Genomic DNA, 16,077 nt, shown 5'->3' with positions numbered 1-16,077 from the left:
AGAAGGACGGCGTCACGGAAGCCTACATCCTGGGCCTTTTCATCAGGGACTTTGAGATGAGGCCGACGCAGGAGACCATCCTGGCGTCGCACCTGCCGGAGGAGCCGCGATACGCTGTCCTGGGGTCACATAAGAAGCACGCAAAGAAGCTGCTCTCAGAAGCCGCTCGGCCAAATGAGGTAAAACAGCAGCGTGCCAGCAAAATACTGAGCCGGCCAAAGCAGTAGTTGCTCTTTGGATTTTTTCTATTTTTCAGACTAAGTAGGGTGGAGTAGGCACGGCGTTGATTACAACCTTTTGAGTGCTTGTTTGTCAGAGGAGTACAGTAACCAAGAAGCCCAAATACGGGGTGTGGTACCTGGATCCTAAACTTTGGAACGGCTACGACGAAGGAGACGCCAACGCTCTCCCCGACGAATTTGACTTTCTAAACCATCAAAGTGAGAGGGTGAGGCCCTGCCGTCGCTGCAGCATCTCGCGACCCGGTGTGCGTGCGGGCGTGTGCGTGTGCGTGTCTCCGGGCGTATCTCAAACCTACTGATCTACTTGGTTCCCCCCCCCCGCAGGATGACGAGCTGAAGAAGATGTACGTGACCCAAGCTTTCATGCAGTACATCCTGAAAAAGGGGTTTCGGGTGCAGGTAAGAGGCGACAACTCTCACCTCACGTCTTCAGGCGTATCCAAACACGCACACGCACACGCACGCACGGCCGGGGTCAAATGCAAATACCATACACACTTGTACAACTGCAAATCGGCCCGGGGGGCAGAATTAACAGTTTAATACCTAGTTTGAATTTTGTTTGGGCAAACTTACGTCATTACAGCGCAAGCTTTCTCCCTTGCGCAGTTCATGAGCTACCTCTTCGAGGAGGAACAGGAAACACAGAAGAAGACGGGGCCCCAGCACCCGTGCTTCGATCCCGAGGGGCACCAAGGCCCGAGTGCCAAGTCCAAGGCCAAAATCAGCCCGGATGCATGAAACATGCGTCGGGTCTCGTTAAATGCTGTGGTTCCAGATCGGCAGGCCGCACGACAAATCTTCCACACGATAAATACGCTATCTGAATAAAGCCACTGAGAAACCATTGTTTCAAAACAATTCAATCATTTTTATTTTTATGAAGAAAAGACAACACAAAAAATTACAAAACAGACTGCCTAACGACAGCCAACTGATGTTTTTGCGTAGGCTTCTTTTGCCGTCTGCCCTCGCCGTTTTTCTTCTTGGAACCCCTAATAAAAGGAGATTTCTGCAAGGCATTAAAATACCGACTGTGAAGCCTGACTGATTTCTAACATTCCCGATGTGGATTTGAAACAGGACACTGAGAGACTGACCCACCATACATCATCCTTCTCACGTTATACAAAACATGTTCACCCTGTACGACATCTGTCCTACAAACCCAGATTGCTCCGCCGCAGGCCTTCACCTCCGGCTTGGCGCTCGTCCAGCTTTCCTCTTTCCTGGGTTCCGGCTCTGTTACCTCGGCCTCTGGACTGGCCGCTGAACAAATAGGGTTTTTTTTTCCATAAAGCAAATAGTGAGTCAGTCTGTGCAAGCAGGTGTCTCCCTGTAATGAGAGCTGCCCAAGGTAAGTCAAACAGCCACTATTAATCTCCTGTAATACTCTGTACACACAAGGTGTCAGGCAGCGTTTTCCAATTGGTTTTGCGCACATACTTATGCAAAATGTTCCCTGAATAATGTGAAACAACCTCAAGTCGTAGAATACCAGACGTAGTTTACTGTACACACAGTATTCATGCATTTAGTTCATAAATTTTGCATAAAATAAAAAAACAATAATATAAAATATTAAACAATAATACATACATAATATATTAATCATTTATATCTATATTCATTTAGTAAAAAATATATATAATTAAATGGATTATCATAAAATATATAATTCTTAATATTCATTTAGAATACTTACATTACTGGTCAGGGGGTATTCAGGCTCAGGATTGTTGTTTAGCACCTTAATGTTTGGGCTCGAGGTCAAAAGAGAGTGAACAGGCGACCTGCAGCCGATCGTCAGGGGCTGAGGAGATGAGGTGCAGATTTTGGGAGTCGACGGCCTCGGCGCTGCGCGGCCTAGAAACATCAGCGCTTCACGGTTTGAGGAGCGGACACGAGGAAAAAGAGACGAGACGGGTTTGAACGCGCCGATTTTATTTATAACACGAGTTCCAAGACTTGTGCTGCCGCCGATCTGAAGAGTGGACAAACAGCCCCCCCCCCCCGTGTGAAATTTTAAAACAGAAACACTCACTCTCAGAGGGGAAGATGGAGCCGCCGCGGTTCCGATTCCGATCGGTCCTCTTCAGAAGCCGGGGCTCACTGCAAACGGCGCGTACACACACAAAAAAAAAAAAAAAGAGTTAAGAATCCGCCCGGCCCTCCCCAAAGCAGAAGGTACGAAAACACCGCAAACTTCCACAATTTAACATATTTCTGAAAGAAATCACATAGTCAGGGGCCATTTTGTGAGAGGGGGGAGATGATTTCACTCACAACCCATAATGGCCGGGCATTTGTGTCAGAACGTGGACACTGATTCTGCAATTTGCTGCTACTGGCTCAATCTACCCCGAAACAAAATACTCTTCTAAACACAATTTTGAACACATTTGTTTACAACATGTTTTTAGATCTGTAAACTGCAATATATGACTGATATACTGTCCCCGATCAAACACATTCATCCTCGGCTTATTGTTTACATTTCTTTACACGTGATGAGATCTGCATTACGGCGCGTCAGGTCGCGAGGGCGTCTCAGCAGCGCCACCTACTGGTCGATTCAGCACAAGGCGTACAGGCAGGACGCAGATGGAGAGGAGTACTTTAAGAGGCTTTTACCTTATGAATAAAAAAAACAAAAAACAAACAAAAAAAACAAAACGAGGGCGGTCCAACAGTCAACGGCATCGACCGAGCGGAGACTACGAAACCACACTCATTTTTGGAAACGAGGCACGCCCCCCCCCCCTCCCCGCTTCCTGCCAGTTTTTCAAAATTGTGCCGTGTGTGTGGGGGCGAGGCTCGAACCCGGTGGAGGAATTACTTTCGACGTTCACATAAAAACGAGGGAAGGAGAATGCGAAATACATTCATAATTTCTTCAATTTCATAGGACCGCTGAAAGAGTCTAACGGTGGTGGTCGCCCTTCAGCGCTGCAGGGCTCTGCGGTCAGCTTTTCACTGGTTTACCTTTATATTCCACGGTGCCACAAAGTCAGACCGCTTTCCATGAGTCTTTTATAGCCCGAGCGTTAATTGTCTTCCATCCATTTGATATCAGAGTTTGAAGCACGTGGCGTGTACATGAGAACAGTCGTGAAGGTGAGACAGACACACACACACACACACACACACACACACACACACACACACACACACACACACACACACACACACACACACACACACACACACACACACACACACACACACACACACACACACAGGAGTTTGATGCGTGGCCTGAAGGTGCGAGGGAGGAAGCCAGACTCACCGCGTGGTCCCGGTCTCACCCTCCCACCGGGGGAAGCGGTGGTGGTCTGAACCGCCGCCCCCGTGTGGTCTGCGGTTCTCCGAGTTCTCCTGCAGCTCCGGAGACTTCAGAGGCTGGGAGAGGTTCGGCGGAGAGAATAGCACCATTGTGGAGATGGGGGGGGGGGTTGTGACTCCTAACAAATAGTTGACCCAACTGGTTTGCACAGCAAGATTTATTTATTTATTATTATTATTATTTTTTTTATATATATATTTTTGACAAAATATATTTCTTAAGTTAAATATTAAACCACACAGTAGTTTATTATAAGCATATAAAGTGTGCAGTACTTTTTTCTATTTTTTTGGAGGAGGCGGGTCCCCAGCCAGAGTTTGGTCTGCCACAGGTGCCTCGTCATAAAAACGTTTGAGGACCATAAAGGACCATAAAGGACCATAAAGGACCATAAAGGACGGGTGTCAAACTGAGGTTCAGCCCAGCGCGCACATCCTACACGACCGCTCAACATTTTCCTGATGACAGTTCACATTCTCATATTTTGTATTTTGCTCAAAACGACGGTAGACCTTGAATGATCTCCCGGAGATCATTTTATGCCACCCCCCGGGTTACCATTGTTAGGGAGATCATTTTAAGGCACCCCCCTGTTACTGTTGCTAGCGCTAAAGCCATGTTCAGTCAGATTCTCTCGCTGCCGCTGGAATGCGGCGCAGGGCGTGTTTCTCTTTGTGAGGACGAGCAGATGTGCTGAGCTTGTAGCTTTGTGCAGCCAAACAAACACGCGTACAGACTCCCGCCCAATGGGCAGAGCCACACGGCCGCTGAGCCGAGGATACCAGGAATCTCTGACGCACCTCGGCGTGCGCCTCTGAGGTTTTCCGGGAAGCGGGCTCGGCGCGGCGGGCCAATGGCCGAGCAGGCGGGGGAGGCGGAGCGGGCGGGCGGGCGCTCGCTGCGCATCGCAGGTTCTGGCCCCGGAGCCCCTGCAGGACGGCATGAATTTGAGAATAGATCAGTTTGTCCAGGTGCAGGGTTTCTGCAGGTATCAAGTTAAAGAAGCTTGTTAAGACAGATTTTTGGACATCTCTCTCATCCCTCTCTTATTCGATAAAATATCACAGTAAAATGTAAATGTAAGTACGATATATTTGGAAAAGGACAGAGGTCGGTATTAGGTGGAAACAGGCTGATGAACTAAATTATTCTATAAACTCTGCTTAGAACAGTTTCCTTCATGTCAGATGGCAAGGTAAGCGATAAGGAAGTGGAATAAATCCAACTATGACTTTATTCCCCAGAACTTCAGAGAGGTCAGTCAGTACAAGGATTTCCTTGGATTTCTCTACAGGTAAGTACGGAAGTGAGAAGGTTTTTACGGTTTTATAACATCATAAATGTTGACTTTGACGCAGGAGAAATATATTGGTAAATAAAATAATGCATTCACTTTTAAAGGCCCAATATATGTAAAACTAAGAGGTTTCAAGACACCAGCCTGCTATCACCCCCCAGTGTGTGTGTGTGTGTGTGTGTGTGTGTGTGTGTGTGTGTGTGTGACACCTGCAGGCACCCTGTTGTGAAATCTCCTTTTGCCACAATCTCATCTCTTTCTAAATGCAACACATAGATACGGTTTGGACATCGCTTATCTCTGTGGTAAACCAGATTGGGGTCAGCTTACAGGGCTCGGGTTTTGGTGTCGGGGCAGAGGGGGATAGTGCGACAGATTTTTGGCAGTCTGGTTTTCCGAACCGTTTTCACCCGGTTGTGCGTCCGTCGGCGACAGTTGTACCTCCAGTTCCAGCGCGTGTTGGAGCTTCAGCCGAACCAACTGCTGCTCTTGGACCTGGATGAAGTCTTGGCGCTCGGCGAAACTCTCCGACATCTAGTGAACGCAAATAGTGACGGAATACACACAGGGGCATGATCATAGACTCAATATTACACGCAGATCTATATAATACATAGTAATACACACCAGGATGAAAAAGTGATTTACTGACTAATAACTGACCCTTCTCGGGTTGTACATATAAATTAATTTCTCACAGCGTTAACTAAACTGCCTCATGCCCGCAGTAGTTCTCTAACGAGTCAATCCCTTGTTGACTGGGACGGGAGGTGTGGAAGAGCAGCACCTTGTGCAGGGCCGCCTCCAGCTGGCCGCTCCGCTCCTTGACCCTCCTCTCCCGGGAGCGCAGCGCGGCCAGATCCTCGGCGAGCCGCCGCTTCTCCTCCCGGGCGGACGCCAGCTCCTGCACCTGACGCCGGCTCTCCAGGGCCCGGGAACGCTTGTCCTGGAGGCAGGCGAGGGACGGAAGGGACGACGATGACGATTTGCGTTGTCGTCGTCGATTGTCCACCCCCTTCACGCCGCGGCGCAAAGGTGTCGCATTTAAAAAAAAACCCAACAAAGCCAAACTCGGCCTGTTGGATGGACTTAAGTGAAAATCAATTTAATGACGATTTACTAAGCGCTGCTTTAAAAAGCAAATGCTCAGTGGTAACAAGTATAACGCACAGGAAGAAGTCAGTTGTGTTGTGTATTTGTCCGTCGTTGATGCGTGGGTCTTGGCTACACGGCAGCTGCGTACTTTTTCGGATAATCTCATCATATCTGAAGTATTTAACAGCAACAATTTTTACTTTTACAATGAGCTTCAAAGGGAGGAGGTCCACAGTTTAGCTACAGACATACCATTATTCTGAGACAGTATCTTACGTCCTCCAAAAACCACAAGCACTGCTACGTGCATACCCGGTTTCACCTCCCTTTACAGTCCAACCTCTCCCACGATAAAATAAAAAGAAAAGTCAAACAGAAAGGGAGTACACACTCCTGGGTACTTCCAGATAACGAGCGACCAACACAAACAGTAACTTTCAGATACTCAAAGTTTCTAGATGTTATGGGTATGTGTTTGCAGTGGTGACCGTGGTTGTGGGCGCTATTGACAAACTCAAACAACCCAATCCTTTTTGACGAATACCTCAATATCAATAATTTGACAATATTTACGAGATTACTTTCGGTGCTGTCACAAGATGTTTACACACAAGAAATATTTGAGGGAGCCACCTGGTGCAGTTTTTCCATCGTCTCCTCCAGATGCTGGATTCGACCCAGGAGTGTGTCAATCTGCTCCCGCCTGGCAGTAATCTGCTGCTGCATGCGCTTGGCAACTTTTAGGCCTGGGGGAGGGACACCAGGGAGAGAAAGATTATCTTCACTGATTTATGTATATATACATATTTATTTTTACTGCAATATTAACATTTTTGCCGTTTTCTTTTTTACGTGATCTATTTTTTAATTTTTCCTTTTCCATTTGCTTTGGCAATGTAAATGCATGTTTCCCATAAAAAAAAGCAAAAAAAATTGAGAGAAAGAGAGACAGACACAGAGAGAGAGAGAGAGAGAGAGAGAGAGAGGAAGGCTGAAAAGTATGTCACCAGTATAACATTAAAGTGCCTGAAACAGGGTGTATTTCCAAGGTTCTACCTGCATTTCCCATTTAAGAAATAAATATTTTAGTACATAAAGCCGATGCCCCTATTGCCTCCGCAGCAAGAAGGTGATTTCAGAAGGTGTCGGATGAGGCCAAAGTGCTTCTTTCATCAGTAGACAACAGAGTGTTGCACCCTGGGAACTCTTGGTGTGACAGTGGAAGGGTCAGTAGGTGAATGGTTCAAAGGGTGAATTCCATGACACCACCAAAAAATATTATTGATATAATATATGACATTTTTATGCCACATTTTTAAAATAGTATTGATATAGTATGATTTTGATTTTCTGTAGAAAAATCTTTGTGACGATTTTTGAGAGAGAGTGTCTGACACAGGGCATCTCATCTGCTTCAGACCAACTGCAGGGAGAGAAATCAAACAAAGCTATCGCCTTCAGCGGGATAACGGGGAGCGGGCTGCCGGGGTCACACCGTCCAGCTCAGCTCAGCTCGACCCAACCGCAAGCATTTTTAAGCATTGCGACTTCATTACTTTTTGGGAAAACAAATCACCGTTATCCGTCGCCTTTATTTGTATGGCGACCGCAAATATTTAGCATTAATTGGTTCACACGGGACGGTCTGATGTGAAACAGATGATCGTCTTCCCCTACACAGGACAGATGGGGGTTTTAATTAAGCAGGTCAGAGGCGTGAGGGGTGACGGATGGGTCTGTACGTCTGTGTGTGTGTGTGTGTGTGTGTGTGTGTGTGTTTCTAACCGCGCTGGTCGGCTTCCTCCAGTGTCCTCACGGCGCCCTGGGCTTGGTCCAGCTCAGCCTGGGCATTCCTCAGCTGCTCCTTCAGCCTCAGGACCGCGCCCTCGTGCTCCTCCCGCTCGCTGCTGCGGAGCCTCCGCTGCTCCTCGTTCTCCTCTGAAACACACACACACACACACACACACACACACACACACACACACACACACACACAGTGAATTGGGGAGATTATTGTTTTTGGACTGCAACACTCCAAGAGCTGCACGTTAGAAGTTGGATTCCAGATGAGGGTGAATGATAATGGGAGGCTGCGCGGGGTGTGATTTATAGTAGCCGTTCCCACACACATAGTTGTGGACACTGTGATACCATGAGACATCATGATGTACAACGCTGAACAATAGAAAACCTAAGAAAACAGCTTGATCTCGTTAAAGTCCTCTCTGGTTTCGGACAAAAATGAAAGATGAAGGGTTTTATCTTTGGAGTTCATCTGTTTACAACTTAAAGGGGTACTGTGCAACTCATCACAATTATTTTGCTACATCTCTGTTATTGGATGCTGTCATCCAAATGTCAGGGGACTTTCAAGCCAGTGTGAGAAATGCTGCAACAAATAAAAAGTTAATTAGGTGTGCTTCACATGAGTTGGGTTGAGGAAAATTAACTTCTACCCATTTTATGTTCCAATATTCAATGTCGATATTTGTCAATTTATAAGGTTTCACAGTCTTATACTGAGACATAGTCGAGATAAAATTACATTTTGGTCATTGGTCATTTTATGGCATTAGATGACCAAAAAAGACAATTAATGTATTAATCACGTATGTGACCAATTTATTATCACCCAAAATTCCATGATTGTGAGAGCCCTTGGTTCGGTGCCATGCTATAGCACTTTGTACGACATATACTGAAACGTTGTGTTAGAGTGGAACTAGAATGGTATGGCAGTGAAGCCTCAGGTTTAAAGCTGTTTAAGTCCCTGTGGTTCTCTATAACCAAAATCTGTGCTCTTGTCATCCTACAGGTCGTCCACAGGAAAGAGTTTTTGCAGCTGTTGTTGATGATTTAAGAAATAATAAAAGAGTTAAATTGCAGGTTGAGAACCTGAACTCCCCTTGCAGACTAACTCTATCCAAAATGCAATGGCACAAATACTCTTTGTTGTATGCCCAGCATGCTGACAGCACAGGTTAAAAAATGTTTAAAAACAAACAAACAAACAAGCAAATAAAGCTGTTTAAGTCCCATTAGAAAGCTCTCTGACCGCTGAGAGAAAGCAGCTGCGCGCGCAGGGCCTCTAGCTGGACGGAGAGCTGCTGCCTCTCCAAGGCCGCGTCCTGGACACAGAGCCGCTGCTCGGCCAGGGAACCCAGGACGGTCTTGGTCCGAGCCAACTCAGCCTGCGCAGGAGGGGGGAGGGTTGGTTAGTGAGGATCTGCTGACTTCAACACGCCATGAGATCACAAAAGAACACCTTATTTATGTGTCACTGGTGCTGACGATGCCTTCCAAAAATCATCCAAACATTTAACAGTCACTACGTTTCAGTAAACTGTAACCTGTAACTCTCACCGGGGTGAATTGCTTAATCCTGATCCTGTTCCTGATATTTTAAATCAAGCATCTGTCACAAAATGTGAGGGATTTGTTACGTTCTTTAAAAGAAAATTTACAACTATTAGAGCGAGTATTACTTCTGCTGCTGGCTACTTAAGTAGTCAACTCTATAAAAGGAAAGCATCCATGTGGACCTTCAGTTCTATTTGTGTTGCAGAGCTCTGTGGGATTGTAATACAGTAAATCTTAAACTTGCTCTCTTGATCCTCTCCCTACTATATATATTTTTAAAGGGTTTTTAATAGTGTCTTAAGCTCTGCGAAATCATTAACACATCACTTGAGACCGGGGTTTTTTCCTGATGCGTTTATAATTTCTGTTGTGTGACCACTGTAGAAGAAACCACACTTGGACAGTGGGGTCCGAGGTAACTAGAGGCCCATGTCAAACCTTCCTCTTTTTTTTTCTTTTTTTTTTTTTAAATAAGGTACTTGAGAAAATAGTCTGTAATCAATTGTACTATTTTGAAAATGAAAACAACATTTATTCAGTCAGGTTTCAGAGCCAATCACAGCACAGAAACGGCTATCACCAAAATAATCAATGATTTCAGACTTTGAGCTGATGTCAACAAGGCTTAAATTCTTGTTCTTTTGGACTTTAGCGTCGCGTTTGACACCATTCATCACAAAATTCTCATAGATTGTCTGGGGAACTGGGTTGGTCTGTTTGGATGTGTCCTAAACTGGTTCAGAATTTAAGGGAGGGGGGAACATTTTTTTTTTTTTATCTGTCTTAGATCATGTATCAAAGAAACATGATATAACTTCTGGTGTTGCACAGGGAAGCTGCTGCGGGCCCTTACTTTTCTCACTTTACTTGCTCCCATTAGGTGATATTATCAGGTTTTATTTAAATTAGATTTTAAAGTCCTCTTCCTTGTATACAAAACTAAAAATGGCTTCAGACTGGTCTACGTCACAGAATGACTGGTCTTCTGTGCTCCATGTAGAGCCCTCAAGTCTTCCACTGCTGCCTGGTAGAAGTACAACACTCCAGTCAGAAGACTGGAGATGCAGCCTTTTTAAAGTACGCTCCCAAGCTGGAACAAGCTACCACAGAATATTACAGGCAGACTCTGTAGGCGCTTTCAAGCGAATGGCTTTCAAGCAAAGGCTAAAAACTTTTCTTTTCAGCTCAGCCTTCAATTAGTCCTTCAATTAGTCTTCTAAGTTGTTTTTAAATCGTTTTTTTATTATTTAAATGTTTAAAAAAAGTTTAGAGTCTAAAAAAGAAGAGAAGAACAGTAACCCATGGTTGAAGATCATTGTGTGTGATCCAGGTAAATGCTTTGTGTGCGCTTTTTGTTTTTTTTAATTGAGAGATATTTTGCCAACACTGTAGTGTAGAGCTGCTTTAACACATGCACTGTAAACCTGAAATTATCTGGACATTACCCGGAGGAGCTGTATGTGTGAACGCAAATGTCTGAGTCATATGACCCTAACATTAACCAGGACTTTACCCAGCCAGCACCCGAGTACAAAGTCCAGGTAATGTCTGAACGGAGCAGGAAATTCTCGGATCATTGAGCAAGTTATTGTTCGGAACATTCACATCGAGCGAGTGGGCGTGTTGCGTGTTGATGACGTCTCTTATGATGTGCCAGTTATTTACCTTCATGCGGATATATATATATATTTTTTTTATATAACCTTATCGATGCCACAACAGAGAAATTTGCAATTTCTCTGCATTTCACCATCCTAGTGACGGACGTATCTAGGAGCAGTGGGCTGCCGTATAGAGGCAGCCAGGGACACATCAACACGGTACCAAGAGGAGCCGGGGATCAAACCAGATCGATCCGCTTACTAGACGACCCGCTCTACATCCTGAGCTACTGTCCCCCATATAGACTATAGTGTATATAGTGTATACTGTGTATAAAGGGTGATGCACAATGAGATGCTTGACGCTGAGACACAGCGCACGCATGCCGCGGTATTGTACACAGCGTACAATACAGACTGTTCAGAGAGCTGGTTGTAAGTCTGAACGGTTGTGGCGGCAGACAAAGGGGCATGGTCAAGCATTGGCTGTGGACCACAGCTGGGTTCCCTTTCCCTCGGCCGCCAAGCTGCCTCGAATCGGGGATGATTGGTCCAACTGGAGGCAGGGATATTTCTTAACGTCCGCCTGCCTTGCAGAGGAGGTTTAGCGCACTGGCTTGTCAGCAGCCCAGCAGCAGATAACACAATAATAACAACACACACACACATATATGTACGGCACCTGTCAAGGTGTGGGATATATTAGGCAGCAAATTAACAGTCAGTTCTTGAAGTTGATGTGTTGGAAGCAGGAAAAATGAGCAAGCGTAAGGATCTGAGCAACTTTGACAATGACTAAATTGTGATGCTCGACGACTGGGTCATCACAAAACCACAGGTCTTGTGGGGTGTTCCTGGTAAGCAGCGGTAAGTACCTACCAAAAGTGGTCCAAGGAAGGACAACTGGTGAACCGATGACAGGGTCATGGGCGCCCATGGGCTCATTGATGTGTGTGACGAGTTTAGTCAAGCTTGTCTGATTCAATCCCACAGAAGAACTACTGTAGCACAAATTGGTGAAAAGGTTAATGCTGCTATGATAGAAAGGTGTCAGAACACACAGTGCATCGCAGCTTGCTGCGTATGGGGCTGTGTAGCTGCAGAGTGTCCATGCTGAACCCTGTCCACCGCCGAAAGCGCCTACAATGGGCGCGTGAGAGTCAGAACTGGACCATGGAGCAATGGGAGCAGGTGGCCTGGTCTGATGAATCACGTTTTCTTCATCATGTGGATGGGCGGGGTCTGGGTCCGATCCGATGGAGCATCTGTGGGATGTGCTGGAACAACAAGCCCGACCCATGGGGGCTTCACCTCACAACTTCCACGACTTAAAGGATCTGCTGCTAATGTCTTGGTTACAGATACCACAGGACACCTTCAGAGGTCTGGTGGAGTCCATGCCTCCACGGGTCACAGCTGTTTTGGCGTGGGGGGGGGGGCTACACAATTATTAATGGATATTAGTGGATTAGTTTAAACTAATGCCAACAGTGGTTCTTTTCAGGATGGTCTTTTTTGTTTGCACTTGGAAACAGTGAATTTCTGTTAATATTTTCCCACTAATAAAAATTATTAAAACTAAGTACATATTACTTAAAAGTAACCTTCTACAGGTAAGTGCCCTTCAGAATTCACCAATCACCAGGTTCCTGTGCAGCTCCTCACCCTGAGCTGCTGGACCTCCACCTGGTGTTCTCTGAGCTGGTGGCTGAGCTGGACCTTCTCCTGGTGGAGGCTGTCAATGGTGCGGCCGTGCTGCACCGTCATCTCGCCGCCGCTCTCCATCTGCAGCCTCAGGATTTCCACCAGCTGCTCCCGGGTGCGCAGCTTCGACCTCAGCCCTTCCACCTCCACCTGCAGCACCCGGCACCGGCAACAGGCCTCTTCCAGCCTGGAACGGTCCTTGAAAAGGGAGAAGTTCCCTCTGAAATCCTTTTGAGACACACCCTGCTAGATATTACAGTGCTCAGGTGCTGCTTTCCTCACCTGCTGGGCCTCTTGCTCCAGGCGCCTCAGCTCATTCTCCTTCTCCGTCAGGAGCGTCTGGGACTCCTTGGCCTCCCGGGTCTTCTCCTTCAGCAGAACCTGGAGACGGGCCTCCTGCTGCCCAGCCCCGTGGAGCTGCTCCCTGGTCACCTCCAGCTTTGCTCTCAGGGCCTTCGACTCCTCCCGGAGCTCTCGCTGCCGCTGCTCGCCACTCCTCTGGGAGACACCGGTGGGATGCATGTTCGGCTGATTGAATTAAACTGTGGGGAAGGAGCCTTTCCCTCGGCAGCAGCAGGAAGCCAGACGTCAAAGAGTTTCCTGAACTCGAGCCTGACCTTTAATTTCCCTGAAGCAGGTATAGATTCAGTACGCAGGGATTTTGAGCAGCTTGATACATTTTTTACTTGGGAAAAGTGTGGAGCGGCCGTCCCGGGTGAGGGGAGAGGCTGCATTCTTTTTCAAGAAAATATAAATCCTGCATTTACCATATCTTCACTATACTGCACAATTTTGATTGCAACAGTCTGAAAATGTAAAGGATGGGGAAGGATGCTCTTTTTCAACCCAGGAATTACTAAAATGTTACAGTAGTTACCATCATTTTATAACAGTTAAAAATGATGGGAAGTGAACACATCCGTTGAATAACAATAAATTACTTAATTGCTTATGAATTACTTTGATACTTTTGGACATGGTGATCCTAGAATGTAACTCAACATGTAGGTCTTGGCATAAAAAAAACATTTGGGAACGTCTGCTTTAGTGCAGTGAAGCGATAGCGCCCGTGCCGCTTACCAGGCTCTCCAGCTGAGCCTGGCGGTCCTCTTTGACGGTCCCCACCAGCTTCTCAAGCTGCTGTACCACCAGGTGGCGCTCCTCCCGCTCCTTGTGCAGCTGCTCCACCGTGGCTGCCAGGGCTCTGCTCCGATCCTGCTCGTGCTGGTTTTGCTCCTTCTCCCGGACCAGCTCCTCACGGAGTCCACGCAGCTCCTCCTGACACAGAAAACACCAGACGAACATTATGGGCTCTATTCATCGGCGTCATTTGCTCCGAAAAAAACTAATGCTGACCAGTGCTCTCGAAAATGTATCTATTAGTGGTTGATCACCCATCAATAGCTCACCAAAAAATTTGAAATTAAAATGACTATTTACATTTTTTTTTTATCTGTGAAAGAAGCTCTTGACAACAGACTGATTAAATGAATCCAAACATGATCCTGTTTCCATTTTGTTTGTTTGTCTGTGGTACCGTGAGCTGGTCCAGCTGGGAGTCCTGCTCCCCTGTTGATCTCCAAGGGTGTTCTCTCCCTCCCTGGATCTCCTCAACCCGAGGCTGGGTCTGAAGCTGCTGCTCCGCGCCACACACCTACAGCAGGACAGGGTTACCAAACCAAAACAAATCAAAGCAAACGGCACAAGCTAAAGGAGAACAACGTGACCACTACAGCACAAGATATTTGTATGTACCCTTTCTTTCTGGATGGATGAGGCTGACTCCAGATCAGTGACCTGACAACTGTGCACTGACACTGGGTTCTCTGGGTGTTTTCTATAAAAAAAAAAAAAAAAAAAAAAAAAAAAAAAAAAGGTACCAGGCATTTAGTAAGAAACATTAAAACAATGTGACGACCTACTGGACCTGTACTGAATACTTTGGGATTTTAAACAAGGATGACCGAGACGTTTTGAGCATCAAATGAAATGAGCCCTTCTTGAAAGAACGAGCCCTCCTCTGTGAAAAGATTGAGTTTCATTGTGAACAGCTCTTACTGTATAAGCTCCAACTTCACGTGCAGATTGGTGCTGTTGCTTCTGGGCGAGCTCAGTTTCTGGGTCAATATCGCCACCTTCTGTTCATGACTAGCCATGAGCTGCTCAAATCTGAGACAAAACAATGACTCCTAATATGAGTCCCATTATAGTGGATAGCTTTATCTACCTTCAAAAGGCACCACACACACACACACACACACACACACACACACACACACACACACACACACACACACACACACACACACACACACACACACACACACACACACACACACTAAATACAGGATTGTTTTTGTGTAGAGCTATGTGAACCTCCAACATCCACACAAAAATTCTAATGTTCACTTTTTGGGAATTGTTTTTTTTTGATGAGCACATTTTGTAAAAGTTAAAACTATTTATGCACCTGTCTCTCTGCTCCTTTGAAATGGTCTCTGCTTTGCCTTGACACTTGTGTTCCTCACTCCTCGGCCGGTCCGTTGCCTGGCACAAAATAGTGACAAATGTACAGTTTGGGAAGAGGATCTTGAGGGGGAAATGACTAAATTAAAGATATACAAACACCTGTGGAAGATTAATGGAGGACTTTCACAAAGCGATCCAACAACGACATGAGCGTGATAAACTCTTACCGCTGAAAGCCTCTCGCGCAGCCTGTCGTTCTCGCTCTCCAGATCCTGCAGCACCTTGGCGGCCAGCGCTCCCAGGGGCAGCTGCCCGGGGCTGCCTGGAGCCCGGGGGCCGGCGCCGGCGCCGCCTCCGGATCGACCTGTGTGTGCCGCCAGAGTAGAGTACACCCCTTTCACCGTGCACTGCAGCGACTCCGCCCTCCTGCTCAGAGACTCGGCCGCCTCCTCCATCTCCTGCAGCCTCCGCTCCCCAGAGCGCTTGGTGCGCCGGAGGTCGCCCAGCAACCGCTGCATCCTTTCAACCTCGTCAGCGTGTTTCCTCGTATCCTTCATCCTTCAACGCCAAAACACATGGGAGTCTGGGTATTTTAAACACCTTCTTCATCTTGCTTTTCCTAAATAATGCAAACATGTTCCATGTATTTTTACTTGAGCTCAGACAAGACGTCCTTCTCCATCCGAACTCGCTGCAGCTCGGTTTGCAGCCTCATGATGGTCTTTTCAAAGTGGAATTCCTGCTGTGCGTATTGATGGTGCAACTGTTTTTTCGGAGGGCGATCACAGGGAAAGGTTTGTCAGCGCACAAATTACATTTTAGTTCATCAATCACTCAAATTATGTTCACATACCCCACTCAGCTGCTTCTGTAGCGCCGACACCTGTTGAGAGTAATCGTCTATTGCTTCCTTTCCTGGGAAGGTACAGTGGCCTCGGCCGACTTTGAGACTCAATCCATCCA

At 46.6% G+C, this 16,077-nt stretch overlaps 1 protein-coding gene across 1 annotated transcript in view; it reads right to left on the bottom strand.

Annotated features, from left to right (window-relative positions):
- Positions 1 to 1,211: 1,211 nt before the first annotated feature.
- LOC307232673 (coiled-coil domain-containing protein 158-like) overlaps positions 1,212 to 16,077 on the bottom strand; it is a gene marked incomplete at its 5' end in the record, with an annotated part of 17,232 nt that continues 2,366 nt past the window's right edge. The window contains 20 exons of the mRNA XM_080003773.1: positions 1,212 to 1,511; positions 1,948 to 2,123; positions 2,287 to 2,354; positions 3,532 to 3,644; positions 4,389 to 4,517; positions 5,327 to 5,419; positions 5,673 to 5,831; positions 6,614 to 6,726; positions 7,766 to 7,918; positions 9,036 to 9,171; positions 12,607 to 12,843; positions 12,928 to 13,143; positions 13,726 to 13,923; positions 14,183 to 14,299; positions 14,401 to 14,482; positions 14,704 to 14,814; positions 15,116 to 15,192; positions 15,342 to 15,672; positions 15,768 to 15,877; positions 15,968 to 16,077. The exon at positions 15,968 to 16,077 is cut by the window's right edge and continues 69 nt beyond it. Coding sequence (XP_079859899.1) covers positions 1,488 to 1,511; positions 1,948 to 2,123; positions 2,287 to 2,354; positions 3,532 to 3,644; positions 4,389 to 4,517; positions 5,327 to 5,419; positions 5,673 to 5,831; positions 6,614 to 6,726; positions 7,766 to 7,918; positions 9,036 to 9,171; positions 12,607 to 12,843; positions 12,928 to 13,143; positions 13,726 to 13,923; positions 14,183 to 14,299; positions 14,401 to 14,482; positions 14,704 to 14,814; positions 15,116 to 15,192; positions 15,342 to 15,672; positions 15,768 to 15,877; positions 15,968 to 16,077 — 2,753 coding nt within the window. The 3' untranslated portion in view covers positions 1,212 to 1,487. The remainder of the gene's footprint in view (positions 1,512 to 1,947; positions 2,124 to 2,286; positions 2,355 to 3,531; positions 3,645 to 4,388; positions 4,518 to 5,326; positions 5,420 to 5,672; positions 5,832 to 6,613; positions 6,727 to 7,765; positions 7,919 to 9,035; positions 9,172 to 12,606; positions 12,844 to 12,927; positions 13,144 to 13,725; positions 13,924 to 14,182; positions 14,300 to 14,400; positions 14,483 to 14,703; positions 14,815 to 15,115; positions 15,193 to 15,341; positions 15,673 to 15,767; positions 15,878 to 15,967) is intronic.

The sequence above is a fragment of the Zeus faber genome, assembly GCF_960531495.2.
Source record: "Zeus faber genome assembly, chromosome: 7".
Classification (NCBI taxonomy): domain Eukaryota; kingdom Metazoa; phylum Chordata; class Actinopteri; order Zeiformes; family Zeidae; genus Zeus; species Zeus faber.
The sequence above is the reverse complement of the archived record's forward strand: the minus strand, read 5'-3'. Positions and strand labels throughout refer to the sequence as shown.